We start from the raw sequence: 19,669 nt of genomic DNA on the forward strand, positions 1-19,669 counted from the left end.
TCACTTTTCATGGGATTGATAACGTTTAATCTTACAATAAACAAATAAACGGTCACATCTCTAGTGTGAAAATCATAAGGAAAAGCAACGTTGTCAACCTTTCTAAATACCCCCCGATCTGGCAATATATTCGTGGAAAACCGAGCACATGAAAACATTTTCTCCAAAGCTGGAGCCCGTAACTGACTACAGATTCAGGTGTTTTTGTTTTTTTGTTTTTTTATTAACTGCATCGCTATTACTTGTGATTTCCTATTTCTGTGCGACAAGAGTATGGCTCTTCTGCAACGAATGAAAGGACTTCCTGACCTGTCAGTATAAGTTGTGGGATTGATGAAACGGCATCACTTCAGCGGAATTACTTTTAATGAAGACGTCGACAGTCCTGTTTCATCAAAAAACCAGGCAGTCGTATAATGAGGAATAGCTTTGTCAAACCCACAGGTCAGTGTGCGTGATGCGACTTTATTCTTGCTAGTAGCTATATGTAACCTTCAATTATGTTGCACTGCGTATATGCCATCTGTGTGTAGAGTACCTACGCGCATTATTATGAACATTACATGCAATCTTTATAACCACAAAGAAGTGTGATAAGACCGTTGCTGTTTACAATATATACACACATCAAAGAAAGGTTTACATCACCCTGGTTTCCCCTTAACTCCTGAAGATAGACATTCGCTGTAGATATTACATCATAGACACACCCTTTGACTGTTCAGATATGTCACTAAACCACCCCAAAGACACAAACAATCATACATGATCAGCGCCTGTTAGACGGAGGGGATTCCTTCAGCCGGTCAGTTACAGTCATTCCACCAGGAAGGAGGTACACGGCTCGTGTTGTCTGTAGTTCAACCATGCCTAGACGGTCAATATCGCGGTTCGATTGTGTCCGCATTGTTACTTTGTACCAGGAAGGACTCTTAACAAGGGAAGTGTCCAGCGTCTTGGAGTGAATCAAAGTGATCTTGTTCGGATACGGAGGAGATACAGAGACACAGAAACTGAAGATGACATACCTCAATCAGGCCGCCCAAGGGCTATTACTGCAGTGAATGACCGCTACATACGGATTATGGCTTGGAGGAACCCTGACAGCAACGCCTCCATGTTGAGTAACGCTTTTCGTGCAGCCACAGGACGTCATGTTACGACTCAAACTGTGCTCAGTATGCTACACGATGCGCAACTTCACAGGTCCGTCTCTGCAACCACGACACCATGCAGCGGGGTACAGATGGACCGAATGGACCGCTCAGGATTGGCATCACATTGTCTTCACCGATGAGTGTCGCATATGCCTTCAACCAGACAACCGTCGGAGACGTGTTTGTAGGCAACCCGGTCAGTCTGAGCGTCTTAGACATACTGTCCATCGATTGCAGCTAGGTGGAGGTTCCAAGCTGTTTTGGCGTGGCATTATGTGGGGACGACGTACGCCGCTAGTGGTCATGGAAGGCGCCGTAACGGCTGTACGATACGTGAGTGCCATCCTCCGACCGACAATGCAAACATACCGGCTGCATACTGTCGAGGCATTCGTCTTCATGTACAACTATTCGCGCCCCCATCGTGCACAGGAAAACGACATCGCTCGACTAGAGTAGACAGCATGTACTCCAGACAAGAATCCAGCCAGATTGAAAGGAGCATTTTATGGACGACGTGACACACCAACCACTCTGAAGTATCTACACGGAATCGCCTTTAAGAAGTGGGACAATGTGGACCAACAGTGCCTTGATGAACTTTTGGATCTAAGCCACGATGAATACAGACATGCATCATTGCAAGAGGACATGCTACTGGGGATTAGAAGTACCGGTGTGTACAGCAATCTGGACTACCACCTTTGAAGGACTCGCTCTATGTCGGTACAACAATGAATGTGTGGCTTTCATGAGCAATAAAAAGGGCGGAAATTATGTTTATGCTGATCTCTACTCAATTTTCTGCACAGGTTGCGGAACTCTCGGAACTGAGGTGATTCAAAACTTTTTTATGTGTGTATAAATGTTCTAGTAGATACATCGGAAGTTCTTTAAGGCTATTCGCAGACGATGCAGTTGTCTATACCAAAACATAGAAGATAGTAAGAATTTGCAGAACGACCTGCGGAGGATTGATGAATGATGCAAACACTGGCAGCTGACCCCGAATGTAAAGAAATCTGACATATAGTGTATATATAGGAAATGAAGTCCACTACTGTACAGCTATACTATTGATGTCAAATAGCTGGAGATAGCGTTGCCGTAAAATGTGCATTCGTAACTATGCAAAGCGACCTTAAGTGGAATGACCATGTAAAACAGATAGTGGGAAAAGCAGAAACCAGACTCAGATTCATCGGCAGAATCTTAAGGAAATTTAACTTTTCCATGAAAGAAGTGGCTTATAAGGCGCTTGTTCGCTCGATTCTTGAGTATTGTTCATCTGTCTGGGATCCCTGTTAGGTAGGACTAGAGGAGATAGAGAAGATCGAACGAAGAGCGACGCGTTTGGGCACGGGGTCGTTTATCTTGCGAGAGAGCGTTACGGAGATGCTAAACAAACTTCACTGGCAGGCGTTACAAGAGAGGCATAGTGTATCGTGGAGAGATTTACTATTGAAATTTCGGGACAGCACTTTTCAAGAGGAGTGTGACAACATATTACTTGCCCCCTACATACATCTCACGTATTGACCACGAGGAGAAAATACGACGAATTAGAGCCAATACAGAGGCTTACCGACAGTCATTCTCCCTACGCACTATTCGCGAGTGGTGTAGGGTTGGAGGTATCAGATAGCGGCACCGAAAGTACCCTCCACCAAACACCATTAGGTGGCATGTGGAGTATGATGAAAATGTGGATATAGATCTGACCTACGCCATTACTCAATCGATGTATAAAAGTTATACGCATTCACAAAACCTAGATTTCCAGCACAAAACACGTACACAGCAACTGAACTAAATAACATCAGAAAGTATTTCAAACCAGTTACTCTTTTACTGAATATAAACGGAATAGACAACCATTGTTCCTTAAGTACATAAATCAATGTTGAGTTCTGGCGCTAATGATCACTTTAGCTTACCTGTGCGACATCGGATAGCTGAGCAATGCCTAGTTGCGGCATACCGCTGTTGGGAGATGAAATAAATCACAGTGCGTTGTAATTACGTATATTTAATATTGCTATGCGTAATGCAAGAGTGTTACTCAACAGAATAGTTCATAATTACCAATCGGATCTCGTAAAATGAATTCGATTCTGAATTAGTCTGTTTTAAAACTTTTAAATAGCAAGTGAGAATTGTAGTCCACACACGGCACGTTTCTCTGTGAACTGTCTGTGTGGTGCTGAGATACTCCCGTAGTCAGCAACATCCCCAGATCTATCCGCGATAGAACATGTCGGTGATCAGCTCAGAGGTCAGTTCCGTCCAAGCGCCAATATCAATGATAACGACGACCAGTCGCGACAGTTGCGGGCAAACTTTCCATGTCGACATCCTTCCCAACCAAGTCAGACCATATATCCAGGCCAGAGGGGGTACAGCGTCATATTGATACGTGGAGTCACACAGTCAGGTTCTACGAAAATTTGTAATCACTGACAAAGCATCATATGTCCTCTCAACCCATTAAATTTTGTTTCATTTCCTCCTCGCATTCTGGATACACGATTTGCTTTTTTTTGGTTAGATAATGTATAAAGGTTAGTGACGGCGCATGCGCCGTTCGCCTGGTGAGGCTGGCCTGCTCTAAGAGCGTGTGCTTTCCGGTAGGGCAGACTGTTCTGTGGCGGACGCCGCCGGCCCGGATCCTCCGGCTACCGCCGCCGCGCCAGCGCCCACGCCGACCGCCGGGAGGCGCCGCAGGCCGGGGCTCACCGAGTTTGGACGGGTAAGTACCGCTGCGTCCGCCCTTACCTGGCGCCTAACATGTGTACGAGTGCCGCTATAGAAACGGTGCCACTGCACAGCTACACAAGTAAGTGAGCACTGCTGGTAAGTAGGTTTTAAAAACCACACTGAAATTTGATGGCTTTGGGGTACACAGTATAGATCGTACTGATTGTGGTAATGTTATATCGCTGAAACCGGCCGCTCTTTCGACGTAAGGTTCAAGAAACATTTACAGCCAAGTAAGAAAGCTACTTTTGGGTTGCACTTAGCAGAAACCGGCAATAGTGTAGGGAGTGGAACAATATTCCGCTTTTCAGCCAAGAGTATTTTTAAAAGTATAACATGGATAAGGTAAATCTGGAGAACCGGCACTGGGAGAAAAGTATTCCGGGAGGAGAGAAGGAGAGAATACCTTCCACACGGTTGAAGGGTAGGGAAAACTGTGGAGATGATGGTAGGTGTTGTGGTGGCTAGTGGAAAGGCAGAAGGTGGGAAAGATACGGAGTGAGGAGGGGTGTGATAACAAGAGGGAAAGAATGAGGAGGAATGGAGAGAGACAGGGAAAGACGAGACCTGTTGTGGATTTTGATTTGTGGGGCTAAATTAAAATTGGTAGGAGTGATAAATGTCGGAGCAGATCTCATTATCTGCCGGGGGCAGTTGTTTGAAGCTGCACTGGGACAGGATTAGTGTGTGTAGGTGTAGGGGTGAAGGGATGTGTGGTTGAAGGCGCGGCAGCATAGAATAGTTGGTTTATTCGATAGCGTATTTACGGGGCCTCAGCTGATGGGATAGGAGATGGCTGAGGTGCAGGAGCGACTCATCAGAATGGGATGGAACCTAGACTTGTTAACGGGAAGCAGGTCCTGTCGGTTGAAGGGTTGACGGTTGCGTCGGAAGAGGCAGGATTCGAAAACCTTGCTAAATAAGGAGGTGAGCCACATGGGCAGTTGGACGATTTGTGCGGTTTGAGGGAATATAGAATTATGGAGGTTTTCCCAGTTGAAGGTAGTAGCCTGTAGTGAGGATAGTGGTATAAATGGTTGCAATGGTGACTAGAAAGGAGACAGGACATCCATTAATGGTGTCGGTAGATAATGCGATCACGGGCAAAGGGTGGGCTGGGTTTTATGTGAATTGATTCTTCTATCTTGTGTTCTGTTGTGCGGTCATCCATTCTGTTTGTCGTAAGAGCTGGGAGCCACGGGTCGTTAATTATCGAACGCCTTGGTGTGTATATTATGCCCTGTCACTACACATACTTGTTACATCATTCTCGTGTTTGACGAACCTCTTACAGTTTGTGTAATCTATTTTATTTACTACATGATTTTATCAGTTTACTGATAAAATGTCTTAGTATCCCTTCCATGGTACGGCGTGTCCGGAAGTTTGAGAGGCACTCTGGGGGTTAGGTTCTTCCGACTATTTCCGCCTACCCTGGAATCTGGCTATCAAAGACAAGGGTCCGTTTACTTACTACATTCTTTAGTTTCACACATTTTTCTTCTTTCCCCACTTATTTTATCAGTCATAATTTTATGATAGCTCCGTAAGCTTGTTCTTGGCTATGTTATTATACACACACAAAAAAATTAGAACGTAGCTCGTCCTCTTCCATTGATGCATGACTGTATTCGTCGTGGCTTACTATCCACAAGTTCATCAAGGTACTGTTGGTCCAGATTGTCCCATTCCTCAACGGAGATTTGATGTAGATCCCTCAGAGTGGTTAGTGGGTCACGTCGTCCATAAAAAGCCCTTTTCAATTTATCCCAGGCATGTTCGATAGGGTTCACGTCTGGAGAGCGATGTCGTTATCCTGAGGGAAGTCATTCATAATATTTGAACGATGGGGACGGGAGTTGACATCCCTGAAGGCGAATGCCTCGCCAATATGCAACCGATATGGTTGCACTTCGATCGGAGGACGGCAATCACGTATCGTACAGCCGTTAGGCGCCTTCCATGACCACCAGCGGCGTACGTCATCCCAACATAATGCCATCCCAAAACCGCAGGGAACCTCCACCTTGCTGCACTCGCTAGACAGTTGCCTAAGGCGTTCAGCCTGACCGGGATGCCTACAAACACGTCTCCGACGATTGTCTGATTGAAGGCATATGCGACACACATCGGTGAAGGCAACGTGATGCCAATCCGGAACGGTCCATTCGGCCCATCTGTACTGCACTGCATGGTGTCGTGGTTGCAAAGACGGCCTTGCCTTGGACGTCGGAAGTGAAGTTGCTCATCATGCAGCCTATTTGCACAGTTTCAGTCGTAACACGACGTCCTGTGGCTGCACGAAAAGCATCATTAAACATGCTGGCATTGTTGTCAAGGTTCCTCCGAGCCATAATCCGTAGGTAACGACTGTCCACTGCAGTAGTAGCCATTGGGCGGCCTGAGTTAGGCGTATGATCGATAGTTCCTGTCTCTTTGTACCTCCTCCATATCCGAACAAGATCGCTTAGGTTCACTCCGAGACACCTGGACACTTCCTCTCTTGAGAGCGCATCCTCACACAAAGTAATGCGAACGCGATCGAACCGCGGTTTTGACCGCGGCATGGTTGAACTACAGACAACATGAGCCGTATACGTCCTTCCTGTTGTAATGACTGGAACTGATCGGCTGTCAGGCCACCTCCGTCTAATAGGTGCTGGTCATGTATGGTTGTTTACATCTTTGAGTGGGTGTAGTGACATCTCTGAACATTCAAGGTCACTGTGTGATACAAACCCACATTCAATGTCTATCTTCAGGAGTTCTGGGAACCGGGGTGATGCAAAACTTTTTCTGATGCTTGTATTTGTTAATCGAAATCATCGCACTAATGTCTCAGAAACATATATTGTCATCTTTCTTTTTAACAATTTTATATTTAGCATTATTCGTTTTACAACTTCTTGCTTTTTATCACTGTATAAGCAATACATCTAATGATCCCACTATCCATGTTACCTTTTTTTTTCATTTGATTGCATTTATACGATTATAAAGTTAATGAGTATGATCCCCCCACCAAATGTAATTTGAGGATATTATGCCTCAGTTTGTTTTGTAGAGTAACGCTGTTAACAGGATCACTCTGCCGGCACTGTGGCGTAGTTTACACCTTATTTTAAATTCGTGCTGATTGTGTGTGTGTTCTTGGCGAGGTCAATGTAGCTTTCTTTCTTTAGGACATGCTGTGAAATTTGTATGCCTCTTCATATTTTAAGTGAAAGTCTATCGTAGTAAAGCTCTATCATAGTAATTAATTATGGCACATTTTATTGTTTTAAGATATAAATCGAGGTGACAAAAGTCATGGGATACCTCCTAATGTCGTGTCGGTCCTCCTCTTGCACGGTGTAGTGCAGTAAATCAAAGTGGTTTGGACTCAACAAGTCGTTGGATGTCCCCTGCAAAAGTATTGAGCCATAGTTCTTCTACAGCCGTCCATAATTGCGAAAGCGTCTTTGTACACTACCTGAACTCCCAATCACGTTCCATAAAGGTTCTATGAGATCCATGTCAGGCGATCTGAATGGACAAATGACTCACTGAAGTCGTCCAGAATGGTCTTCAAATCAATCGCGAACAATTATGGGCCGGTGACACAGAGCATTGTCATCCTTAAAAATTCCATGTTTTTTTTTGGGAACATGAAGTCCATTGTCTCCAAGTAGCCGAACATAACAGTTTCCAGTCATTGGTATGTACATTTGGACCAGAGGAGGCAGTCCATCCCATGTAAACATCGCCAGCATTATTTTAGAGCCACCACCAGCTTGCACAGTACCATGTTGACAACTTGGGTGTATGACTTCTTTGGGCCTGCGTCACTCTCAAACCCTACCATCAGCTCTTACCAACTGAAATCTGGACTCTTCTGACAACGCCCCGGTTTTCCAGATGTCTAGGGGCCCAATCGATGTGGTGAGGAGCCCACCAGAGGCGTCACTCATCTGCTGCCATTTCCCATTCACGCCGAATTTCGCCACTCTGTCCTAACAGATAGGTTTATCGTACGTCGCACATTGATTTCTGCTGTTTTTTCAGACAGTGTTGCTTGTCTGTTAGCACTGACAATGCTACACCAATGACGCTGCTATTTGTAGTTAAATGTAGGCCGTCAGCCGCTTCGTTGTCTTGGTGAGAGGTAATGACTCAAATTTGGGGTTCTCGGTACATTCTTCAGAATGTGGATTTCTGAATATTAAATTCCCTATCAATTTCCGAAATGGAATGTCTCATAAGTCTGGCCACAACCACCATTTCGCCTTCACCGTCTGTTAATTCCTGTCGCCCGACCATAATAACGTCGCAAACATTTTCACATGAATCATCTGAGTACAACCGACCTTTCGCCAATGCATTGCCATATTATATCTTGTGCACGAGATGCTACCGCCATCTGTAGATGTGCATACCGCTACCCCATGACTTTCATTACCTCGGTGTACTGGGCCCTTTCTAGGCCTTAACAATATTTATCCTACAATTCTGGCTAGCGTTTCATGTGGTACACATGCTAATCAGATGTATCTATATAGGAATTCGACCATCCATTCCTCATATGTTGATAAAGTAGCAGGCAATTTATTAATATCCACTCACTTAAGATGGTTTTTCCCTTAAGACTTGTATTCTCCTCTCAGTGAGGAATGTTTCATTTTCCGATCATAGTCTCCTTTTTACAACCTACTTATTTCTTGCGCTTGAAGCTACGTATTTTGCGTTTTAGTTAGTAGAATATTAGTGTAGATGTACCAGATGTGGCTTAGGTCTATTGGCCTATGTATAAAATCGCCTGAAATGAAATAAATTGGTGGAAAATTCAACAGATGGCAGAAAGTTGGAAAATAGCCCAATTTTCCAATAACGCAATGCAAGATGGTGGACCTAGACCAGTTGTAAGAATTGGAAAAGTAAATTGGGGCGGGGTGGAGGGGGAGAGGATGGGGGCGAATCCACAATGTAAAGTTATAATGTTGGATGAAAATCCAAGATGGCAGAAGCAGTTCACTTGTGCTCAATACCAAATCCAAGCTGACTACCCCAAAACACTGGGACTATCTGTGTAGTTGTAAGATTTCTGATCTGTTTATACAAGCACAGGCTGTGTGGTTACCAGTTTGTTTGTACTAACAGTAAACTTGCATGAAAATCTAAATATCATTTGTTTTCCTGTGCCTTACAATGTATTTGTGTAAAGTTTAAAATGATCCTAGCCCAGTTGTTCAGAATTTTAATAATTGCCCCTCTGACGATTTAAAACGTCACAATTACTGGAATAGGATAGAGCACTTCTCATTTTATTTACACAAATACAAAACTTGGGAGAGCCTGTCCCACACTGGACAGCACTGAGTTGAGATTTTGGGGTACCTGAAGAGTCAGACCATTGCTGCAAAGTGGACACTTCCAATAGAAGCCAAGCAGGATCAAGTCATCAGCTGCGTCTGTGCCTTGCCAGAGTGAGCCACCTGGCAAGGCTGCTGTGGTCACCAACTGCATCCTATAAATATCTTTTGCTGCTCCTAAGTCAAAAGGGGTCAGCTCATGGGTCCATGCTACACCACATGACTGTAGGCTGCTGAGTCCGACTGAATAGCAAGCCGTGTCTGATGTGGTAGCAACAGCCTCATCAGATCGCTGTCCATCACATGATAAGACATTTGTACACACCACATCAGGAAAGGAGAGCAGCTACATTATGTGGTTCATGTCTGCCAACATCATCTGAAAACATCGGTCAACCTCTACAAGGAAACCTGCCCTATACCAATTCCATCTATTTGAAGCAATTTTCAGTCAAAAGGGGTGTGGTAATATAGAAATTCTCTAAAGCTACACTTCTGCAACGTCTGTTGCAGATACGAGGGTGAGTCAGATGAAAAACTTAAATATTTTTTTAATGTTATTTATTGTGCAGAAGTGGTACAAAGCTGTATCACACGCTCGATGCAGGTCCTACAGCGTTTACAGACTGCATAAGTTTCTTTAGAAAAAAGTTCTTTTGATAGTACGCGCCACCACTCATGCACCGCATGGCGTACCTCTTCATCAGAACGGAAACTTCTTTCATCCTGTTCCGTCTTTGAGTGGTTCAGACACATGGAAATCACTTGGGGCAAGGTCTGGTGAGTATGGTGGATGAAGAAGACACTCAAAATGCAGGTCTGTGATTGTTGCAACTGTTGTACAAACAGTGTGGGGCCTTGCATTGTCATGTTGCAAAAGGACACCTTCTGACAGCAATCAAGGTCTCTTTGATTTGATTGCAGGCCGCAGACGATTTTTAGGAGATCTTTGTATGATGCACTGGTGACAGTGGTCTCTCTGGGCATGTAATGCTCCAAAATGACGCCTTTCTCGTCCCAAAAGAAAGTTTGCATAACCTTCCCTGCTGATGCTTCTGTTTGAAACTTCTTTGGTTTTGGTGGTGAGGCATGGCGTCATTCCATGCTCGCTCTCTTCATTTCCGGTTGGTGGAAGTGAACCCAGGTTTCGTCCCCAGTAAGGATTCATGCAAGGAAGCCATCACCTTCTCGTTCAAAGCCCCGAAGAAGTTCTTCACAAGCATAAACACGTCATTCTCTCATTTCAGGAGTCTGCTGCCGTGGCACCTATCTTGCAGACACTTTGTGAAACTAGAGCACATCATGCACAATGTGGTGTGCTCACCCATGACTAATCTGTAGCCGGCCGGAGTGGCGGTACGGTTCCAGGCGCTACAGTCTCGAGCCGAGCGACTGCTACGGTCGCAGATTCTAATCCTGCCTCGGGCATGGATGTGTGTGATGTCCTTAGCTTAGTTAGGTTTCATTAGTTCTAAGTTCTAGGCAACTGATGACCTCAGAAGTTAAGTCGCATAGTGCTCAGAGCCACTTGAACTAATCTGTAAACATGCTGCATTGTCATTCAGTGTCACTCGATGGTTTTCCTTCACTATGGCTTCAATTTCTGTTGAGTCACAAGTCGTTGTGCCTGACCTGGACGAGGAGGATCTTCCACTGAAGTCACACCATTTGCGAAATTCCTACTCCTCTCGTAGACTTGCTGCGGTGACAAACATGCATCACCGTACTGAACCTTCATTCGTCGATGAATTTCAGTAGGTTTCACACCTCCACTACGCAAAAAGTGAATAACAGAACGCTATTGTTCCCTGGTGCAAGTCGCAAGTAGGGCGGCCACCTTTATACTGATACTGCGACGGTATATGTGCATCTGCACTATTCTGCCACCTACAGGCCATTCTGCACGCTGTTTGTAGCACGCTTACCAACTTACAGGATAACGGCGCTAAATTTCGATTTGTTATTAGAAATTTAAGCTTTTCATTTGACTCACCCTCGTATTCCAGGCCTCATAACACTTTGGAATGCTGGCCGTTGATATTCCAATGTATAAAACCTACTAACAATACCAGATATGCTTTAACCTAACTACGTTTTTTCGGTATAGAGCTAAACTGTTCCTATGTATAAAACCTATTTATAACACCTGACATAGTTTAATCTGACCATATGTTGTCGGTACAGAGCTCCACTCACTTTGGTGGCAAACAGTAAGGGGGGTGAAACCCGAGTGCTGCAGCCAAACAGAACCATCGGCGTTCAAGTGTATCACACATTGGCCTTCCATAATGATATGTCAGATGGGATAAGCACCCAGCCATGAGCACATTAAAATCCAAGGACAGCATATATATCTCTAGAAACACTCATAATGTCGCGATTACTACTTCCAGAGATGTGGGACCCCTTAAGAATATGTAGTAGAAATGGACCTATCACATTTCAGAAGTTTGCATTGATACAACGTACTGTTCATGTGTTCACAGTGAATCTTATAGAACAATGACAAAATCAGGCATTCAAGACATCAGTTTCTACATCTACTCAGTTCTAGTCATACACTGATTTGGTGTCGTTAGCAAGAACGTGTAATAGTATTTGGAGATGGGCTGCTAGGATCGTAATAGGTCAATACACTCATACGAAAGTAACTGGCATGCTCTAAGAACTCAACTGACGAAAAGGAAACATCTGTAGCCTTATGTAACTGCCAGAGAACATTACGTTTCAGCGACAGCAGAAATCAGTTCAGTGTGCTGAAAGACTCCTCGATGCACAACTGTTTCCAGACTTTGAGTTTCCATTCTCACCAACATCTGTACCACTCGTCAAGGTGCTGCTGTAGTAAAGATCAGCTATGAAAATGGTGTTACCCTCTGCAATGCACGAGCTGAATTAGAGAGATGCTGTTCTATGTTTGTCTTCAGATCATAATGTCAATGAGTAGTTGTGTTTGAGAATCCACAATAAAGTGACATGAAATTCATACTCCCTCCCCAGATAGTTTGCATGATTCATCTACAGGGCTATTACAAATGACTGAAGCGATTTCATAAATTCACTGTAGCTCCATTCATTGACATATGGTCACGACACGCTACAGATACGTAGAAAAACGCATAAAGTTTTGTTCGGCTGAAGCCGCAATTTAGATTTCTGGCGCCAGAGCGCTCGAGAGCGCAGTGAGCAAAAATGGCGACAGGAGCCGAGAAAGCGTATGTCGTGCTTGAAATGCACTCACATCAGTCAGTCATAACAGTGCAACGGCACTTCAGGACGAAGTTCAACAAAGATCCACCAACTGCTAACTCCATTCGGCAATGGTATGCGCAGTTTAAAGATTCTGGATGCCTCGGGTCGCCCTGCAGTGAGCGAAGAAACGGTTGAACGCGTGCGGGCAAGTTTCACGCGTATCCCGCGGAAGTCGACGAATAAAGCAAGCAGGGAGCTAAACGTACCACAGCCGACGGTTTGGAAAATCTTACGAAACAGGCTAAAGCAGAAGCCTTACCGTTTACAATTGCTACAAGCCCTGACACCCGATGACAAAGTCAAACGCATTGAATTTTCGGCGCAGTTGCAACAGCTCATGGAAGAGGATGCGTTCAGTGCGAAACTTGTTTTCAGTGATGAAGCAACATTTTTTCTTAATGGTGAAGTAAACAGACACAATGTGCGAATATGGGCGGTAGAGAATCCTCACGCATTCGTGCAGCAAATACGCAATTCACCAAAAATTAACGTGATTTGTGCAATCTCACGGTTTAAAGTTTACGGCCCCTTTTTCTTCTGCGAAAAAAACGTTGCAGGACACGTGTATCTGGACATGTTGAAAAATTGGCTCATGCCACAACTGGAGACCGACAGCGCCGACTTCATCTTTCAACAGGATGATGCTCCACCGCACTTCCATCATGATGTTCGGCATTTCTTAAACAGGAGATTGGAAAACCGATGGATCGGTCGTGGTGGAGATCATGATCAGCAATTCGTGTCATGGCCTCCACGCTCTCCCGACTTAACCCCATGCGATTTCTTTCTGTGGGGTTATGTGAAAGATTCAGTGTTTGAACCTCCTCTACCAAGAAACGTGCCAGAACTGCGAGCTCGCATCAATGATGCTTTCGAACTCATTGATGGGGACATGCTGCGCCGAGTGTGGGAGGAACTTGATTCTCGGCTTGATGTCTGCCGAATCACTAAAGGGGCACATATCGAACATTTGTGAATTCCTAAAAAAATGTTTTGAGTTTTTGCATGTGTGTGCAAAGCATTGTGAAAATATCTGAAATAATAAAGTTAATTTAGAGCTGTGAAATCGCTTCAATCTTTTGTAATAACCCTGTATTTATTTGCTGATTTCAATCTTTTTGTACATACACACAGGCGACACGCATATAGAGAGAATGCATGTGCTGTTGTGAACTTGTGTAGCTGACTTATGATTATGCATCTCTGACACATGATTCACTTTAACGCTGATGGTTCTTTAAGCTGCAGTCACCAAAGTGTTTAGAATTCTGTAAGAAAAACCATTGTTTACTGACAGTGTGTTAGGTGCTTGAAACAGATTTCCTGCAGTGGAGTATTAATATGACATTATATTCGAGACAACTTGAAGATCTGAAATAGTTCCCTCAGACATCACAGAGATTTACCTTTAGTTTATTTCTGTGTTATCATGTCTCTGATGACTGAAAATAGTAGTAAGATAAGTATGAGACAGACGTCATTGCAGAGACTGGAAAATTATTTCATGGGGTGTTGGTGGCACGGACTGTATGGTGTAGCTGTTGTGCTGTTCTAAAATTAGAGTACCGCTAAGTGTGAAACCATGTAACCGATTTTGGTGGGCGTGAACTGGCCGTAGCAGACAGTATGTGTTACATGCATTCCAGAACTGAGGGGAGATATGCAGAGACAGTCTGAATTCATTTGGTTCATGGGGTTTGGATTAGGCTGTTGCTACCACTTCAAACGTAGCTCGCAGATCAATCAGTCGGGGCAGCCTGAAGTTGCACAGTGCGATATGGTGCTATGAGTTAATGACTGTCGGCGTAGGAGCAACATTAGAACTTTACTAGAGTTGTTGGCGGCAGCAGCAGCAGCACAGCTTTGCAGTTAACTCGACATAACATAGTGGCAGCTGACTGCCTGGCTCTCCTCGGTTGCTAGCACCAGTGCATACTTTGCAGCTATGGTCCGACCTGACAGTGATGGTGGAAGTCCATTCTGGCACTGTCCGGCATGTAAATGGCTCTCCATGGCGTAGTATTTGTTTAATGAAGATGCTATTGTTACTGACCCATCCCAGTGTGGTGGTAGTTGATTTAAACTCTGACATCAGAAGAGTATCTGCGTAAACGTTCGACAGCTGGAGTAGCAATAATTTAATCTAATGTAAAATTAACTGAAAAACAAATGATTTTTTGAATTTGCCGCCATTTTCAGGACTTAGCACAAGTGATTGAGCTACCATGCAGCCAGTGTCTATATCCCCATCTCATAATTATGGTGCCATAGGGATGTGCTCATACCTCCATTCTCACCTTCTGACAACCATGCAAATTGTTCTTGAATTTTTAAGTCAGCTATCTTATATTCTATACTTGTTGCAAGTGATCTACTTCTGACCTCTTGGACTTTGTACCTATAGGACTAACTCCTTACCTTGGGCTTATGACTAGTTTATAGTTAATAAATCGCCATGTTGGATTAGATTATTTGAAACATACAGGAAATTAGCTATTCTTGAATTTCCACCATTTTTTGTGAATTTCTGCCAATTTTTATGTTTCCCCCGTATTATACATTTGGCGGTTGTCCTATGTTAGAGGGATGAGCGAGGGGCAACAGAGGAAAACTGGCAATAGCGCATTATGTCATAGAGTCGGGCAAGAATGCAGGCTGCGCCAGAACAGGTACAGCTACACATCTTAGTCCTTTCACCTGGTCTACCATTTGGTTCACAAATTTTATGCAACTCTTCGCCACTCTCATTTATGTGCTCTGTTGTTTCCATTCAGACAGTCCTATTATTCTTCCTCATTTAAACAGATGACAGAATAAAATAAAATAACATAGGTTAAATGAAACGTCACTAATTTCAAAATAATTCAAAGCTGAAACGTTGTCAAATACTTGTTACACAGGTGGACCATTTAGAATGACTTGTTAAGTGAGTCGCGGACTCAAAAATTGCCCTTTAAGAAAGAGAATCTAATCTGCTTCTTTTTTATCTAATATTTAACATAGGTACCACATGTGATTCTTGAGTTTCTCCCGGCGTATTTGATTATCAAAATATCCACGGGTGTACTGCCGGTCTACAGTGTCCAACGGGCACAATATTTCGGTGATCATACATGTCGCCATCATCAGGTGAACTGACGGACTGAGCTCCTGTGAACGTGCCGGAACGGAGATCCGTACGCTATGGCTGCTCAGAGGGAACTGGATTCGGTAGCGGCGGCGGCCGATTTAAATACCCTCCGCCCGCGGCGCGCTCCCTCCACCGTCCGCGCCCCGTGCCACGGTCCCGCGGTGGAACAGATTGCGACGGCGTCTGAGATGACGTCGGTGTGATGGCTCTATCCGCCGTGGTCCTCACAACTATACGTTTGCTCGATTTACTCTTGATTAACCCAATCGTTGGTTCCCAAGCCTTGCTAACATTATAGCCTCAGTCACGGTTTATGAGGTCGTCATTGGAGCGAATTTCGATGGCCTCTCTAACAACGCTGTCCCAGTATCTCGACGTCTGTACCAGAATCCTCGTGCGTTCGTACTCCATAGCGTGACTGTGGCTATAATCTTCGCAAGGCTTGGGAACCAGCGATTGGGTTAATCAAGAGTAAATCGAGCAAACGTATAGTTGTGACGACCACGGCGGACAGAGCCATCACACCGACGTCATCACAGATGCCGTCGCAATCTGTTCCACCGCGTGACCGTGGCGCGGGGCGCGGACGGTGGAGGGAGCGCGCCGCGGGCGGAGGGTATTTAAATCGGCCGCCGCCGCTACCGAATCCAGTTCCCTCTGAGCAGCCATAGCGTACGGATCCCCGTTCCGGCACGTTCACAGGAGCTCAGTCCGTCAGTTCACCTGATGATGGCGACAAGTATGATCACCGAAATATTGTGCTCGTTGGACACTGTAGACCGCCAGAACACCCGTGGATATTTTGATTATACGTACCACATGTTTAATCGTCCACAGGTCCAGTGTCTTCTAAAGATACTTACTTTGATTTCGGTCGTTTGAGACATTTTCTTGTGAGTGATGATAGTGCGTGACTATCGTGAAGCGAAGATGTTGTAAAGGTTACCTTTTGTTTCACTGTTTCTCCTTGTAAAGTATTTGTTTGTATCCGCGAAGAGATAAAATGTCATCATGTTACTTTATTACATGTTACTATATATCGGAGGGCCAGTCTGTACTAAATTACACTGCAAGTTGTCTGAAGGGTGCAGCGCATTGTTGGGACTCCAAGCTTGCGTCATTTCTGCCACTTAGTTACTGTACGCGGAATCTGTTACGACATTCATGATGGTACACCCGTGCACTTACGTGTGGGATGTCAAAATCATATGAACTTGATGGTAGTTTCTATAATTGAACTTGCTATACATGAAAATTATTTCATTTTACGTATTAATTATGTTTATGGGCACTTGAACAAAGAAAGCATAAGCCTCACGGTAGTATGTAGTAGCAAACTGCAAGATTTGTTTTTAATTGCATAGGTGATAACGTTTAGGGCAAAAGAAATACTGAAGCCCAGTAACTTTCTAAAGACAAAACGGCAAAAAGTGTAATGCTCAAAGTAAACAGTTGTTTCGTCGCTATCGGGCAGCAGAAATCTAAAACGTTTCGGGCCAAACGAATCAACGGACGACAAACTTGGTAAGGAAGTCGCCTAGAGCACCTTGAGGAATACTTTCTTCCTCTCGCTATTTCCCCGTTATATTGTCTCCTTTCTTCCGGGAACGCCATTAAACCGCGAAACACGCCATAAAAGTTTACGCCGCTTCATAAAAAATTACGATACCTTGCAGGAATTCAGCTTGCGTCGACGTTCTCCCAAATCGCCTCACGTCCTCTGGCTACGCGTTCTCATTTCTTTCAGTGGAGAGAAAGGAAATAATTTAAACGTAAATGCAGCTCGCCTGGTTCAATTAATTTTCCTCTCACCGCGTCCGAGTTAGTGCTAGCTGAAGCGTACATGATGCTGTCTACTTCATATTCAAAAATTAAATAAAAAGCTTGACGTTCGCTGAATTCGTTGTCCTTCATAGTTTCGTTTCTTCATTGTCTTTTTAATTTCTGTTCTCTAAATTTGCATCTGCTCCGGTCACAGAATCCACTGTATGGAAATAACACTGCGGTTTCTAAAAATTAGTATTGTTCACAACTGAAGTAACAATAGTTATTTTAATTATTTTAAATAAACATGTGAATTCGAAGCCGGACCTTACAGAACATATGTCAAACATGATGACTGATTGCTCCGCTAAAACGAACATAGGAAGAAGCAGAGTTTCTTATCCAAACGTACGAACATGTGTAAACACATTTCATAGCTTTGACCATATAGATAACCGTCGGACTTAAATTGTAGGTCCTTCGTTTATAATGCATTCAGCTTCGATTTAGTTTTTATATTCTCTCAACAAATCTGTTCAAACATTCTGAAATGCATGTTGTATCCTGTTTATCGTATTGATATAATGTGCAGTAAGACGCACTGAATTCCTTTACGAATGCTAATTATTCACCCATTCCATACATTTTCACCCATTCTATACATATGCGTACTTATTTCCGGTATGAAAAGCTTGACTTAATGTGCAAGATTTTCTTTGCTCATATAACTATTTTTAAGCTTTTTCGTCATTCAGGTTTGAGTTGTCAACGTGGCTTAACTAGTAACTATGGATTTAAAGTACATATATGTCGACAAGTGGATCAAATAGTGCTATGTATGCCACATTAAATTTTCATAAATGTACATGCAGTTCCTCAAACGTATCCAGAATATTTGTGTAACTGCTTGCAGTAGATCGTCCTTATATTGGAACGTATGTGTCCAGAAGTAATAATGCAAGCTTGATTGGAATTTTATATGAAGTCGCCTAAATCATGCCCAACTGGATAACAATGGGGAAGGATTTGGACCTGTTTGTTACTGGATGGGCTTTGAATTGATTGGGCAGGCTTCTGATGACTACAGGACATTACTTGGGATCAGTCTATTATTTTGGAACACTGCGAATCATCTTCGTCTCCTTCTTCTTCTGTTTCTCCTCCATATTCCTTTCACGTCACACGTTGTTACAACTCCTATCGCAGCATACATATCTTTGTTGGTTATCGGAAGCTTATAGTCTCTTTTTAAATCAACTTCAGAGAGCTTTCTGAATTGTAACCTTTCTGCATATCTCATAAAACAAAGGAGAAACATAACAACTGTACCTAGAGTATGGTAAACTCTCCTTCTCAGAATATCACATTTCTTGCCTTTAGGCCGTGAAACTCCTTCCACCCCTCTAACAAATCGCTTTTCGCCTGTTTCACCTTTCGATGTGACATATTTTCCGAAGACTGGTGACTTGGCGGAACCTTTGGCTGTCCAAGTTTGCATTTTATTTGTTCAGTACACATTGCACCTCGAAAATCAAGCTCATTCTGCAAATGATTCCATTTCTCGTTTGAGGAACGAATCAGAATTTCTTTTTCTTCTTATTATTCTTCTTCTCCAGCCGATCAAATCAACTTCTGGATATCGGCCTCTTCCATATGTTCCCATTTCAGTCGATTTAGACCCGCCTGGTACCACCGCGTTCCAGCCAACAGGTTCAAATCATCAGGTCATCTCTTATGGGATCTTCCATTGCCTCTCTTGTGGTTCCATGGTCGCTAGCGATCAATTCTAGGAGCCCACCTGCTGCGATCTTGTCACGCTATCTGCCCGACCCACTGCACGTAAGGCTTACAGTTCGCTCTAGGATGTCTGTTGCCATTGTTCTTCTTCTAATGTCCTCTGATCGAATCCTATCCCTACAGCTGACTCCTGATATACGTCGCTCATCGTCTCGTAGTGAGCGCTTTGGTCTAGGAGCGCTTGTTTTAACGTCATAGTTTCCAGGCCATAGGTAGTAACTGGTAGTATGCACATACTTGTTAGGATGAATCCTAGTTTCTGGAGTTCTACTCAGCTCAGTTCTATTCTGCGAGGAATTTCTGGATTTTGATTGTTTTTCACAATTTAATTTTGTGGCCATCGTTGTCTGGGTTTAGAATTAACCAGTCGTTGCATAAGCACGTTATAGATCTTGGATATATACACATTATTATTCCAAATTTTCACTTATGAGCTCAACATTGTCGGCAAAGCGTAAATGGTT

General features: G+C 43.8%; 1 protein-coding gene across 1 annotated transcript in view; it reads left to right on the forward strand.

The window, feature by feature from the left end:
* The window catches only part of LOC124606160 (dipeptidase 1-like), a 369,120-nt gene that overhangs the window by 249,688 nt on the left and 99,763 nt on the right, over window positions 1-19,669 (forward strand). The window contains exon 7 of the mRNA XM_047138127.1: window positions 3,789-3,906. Coding sequence (XP_046994083.1) covers window positions 3,789-3,906 — 118 coding nt within the window. The remainder of the gene's footprint in view (window positions 1-3,788; window positions 3,907-19,669) is intronic.

This window comes from Schistocerca americana, chromosome 3, assembly GCF_021461395.2.
Source record: "Schistocerca americana isolate TAMUIC-IGC-003095 chromosome 3, iqSchAmer2.1, whole genome shotgun sequence".
Classification (NCBI taxonomy): Eukaryota; Metazoa; Arthropoda; class Insecta; order Orthoptera; family Acrididae; genus Schistocerca; species Schistocerca americana.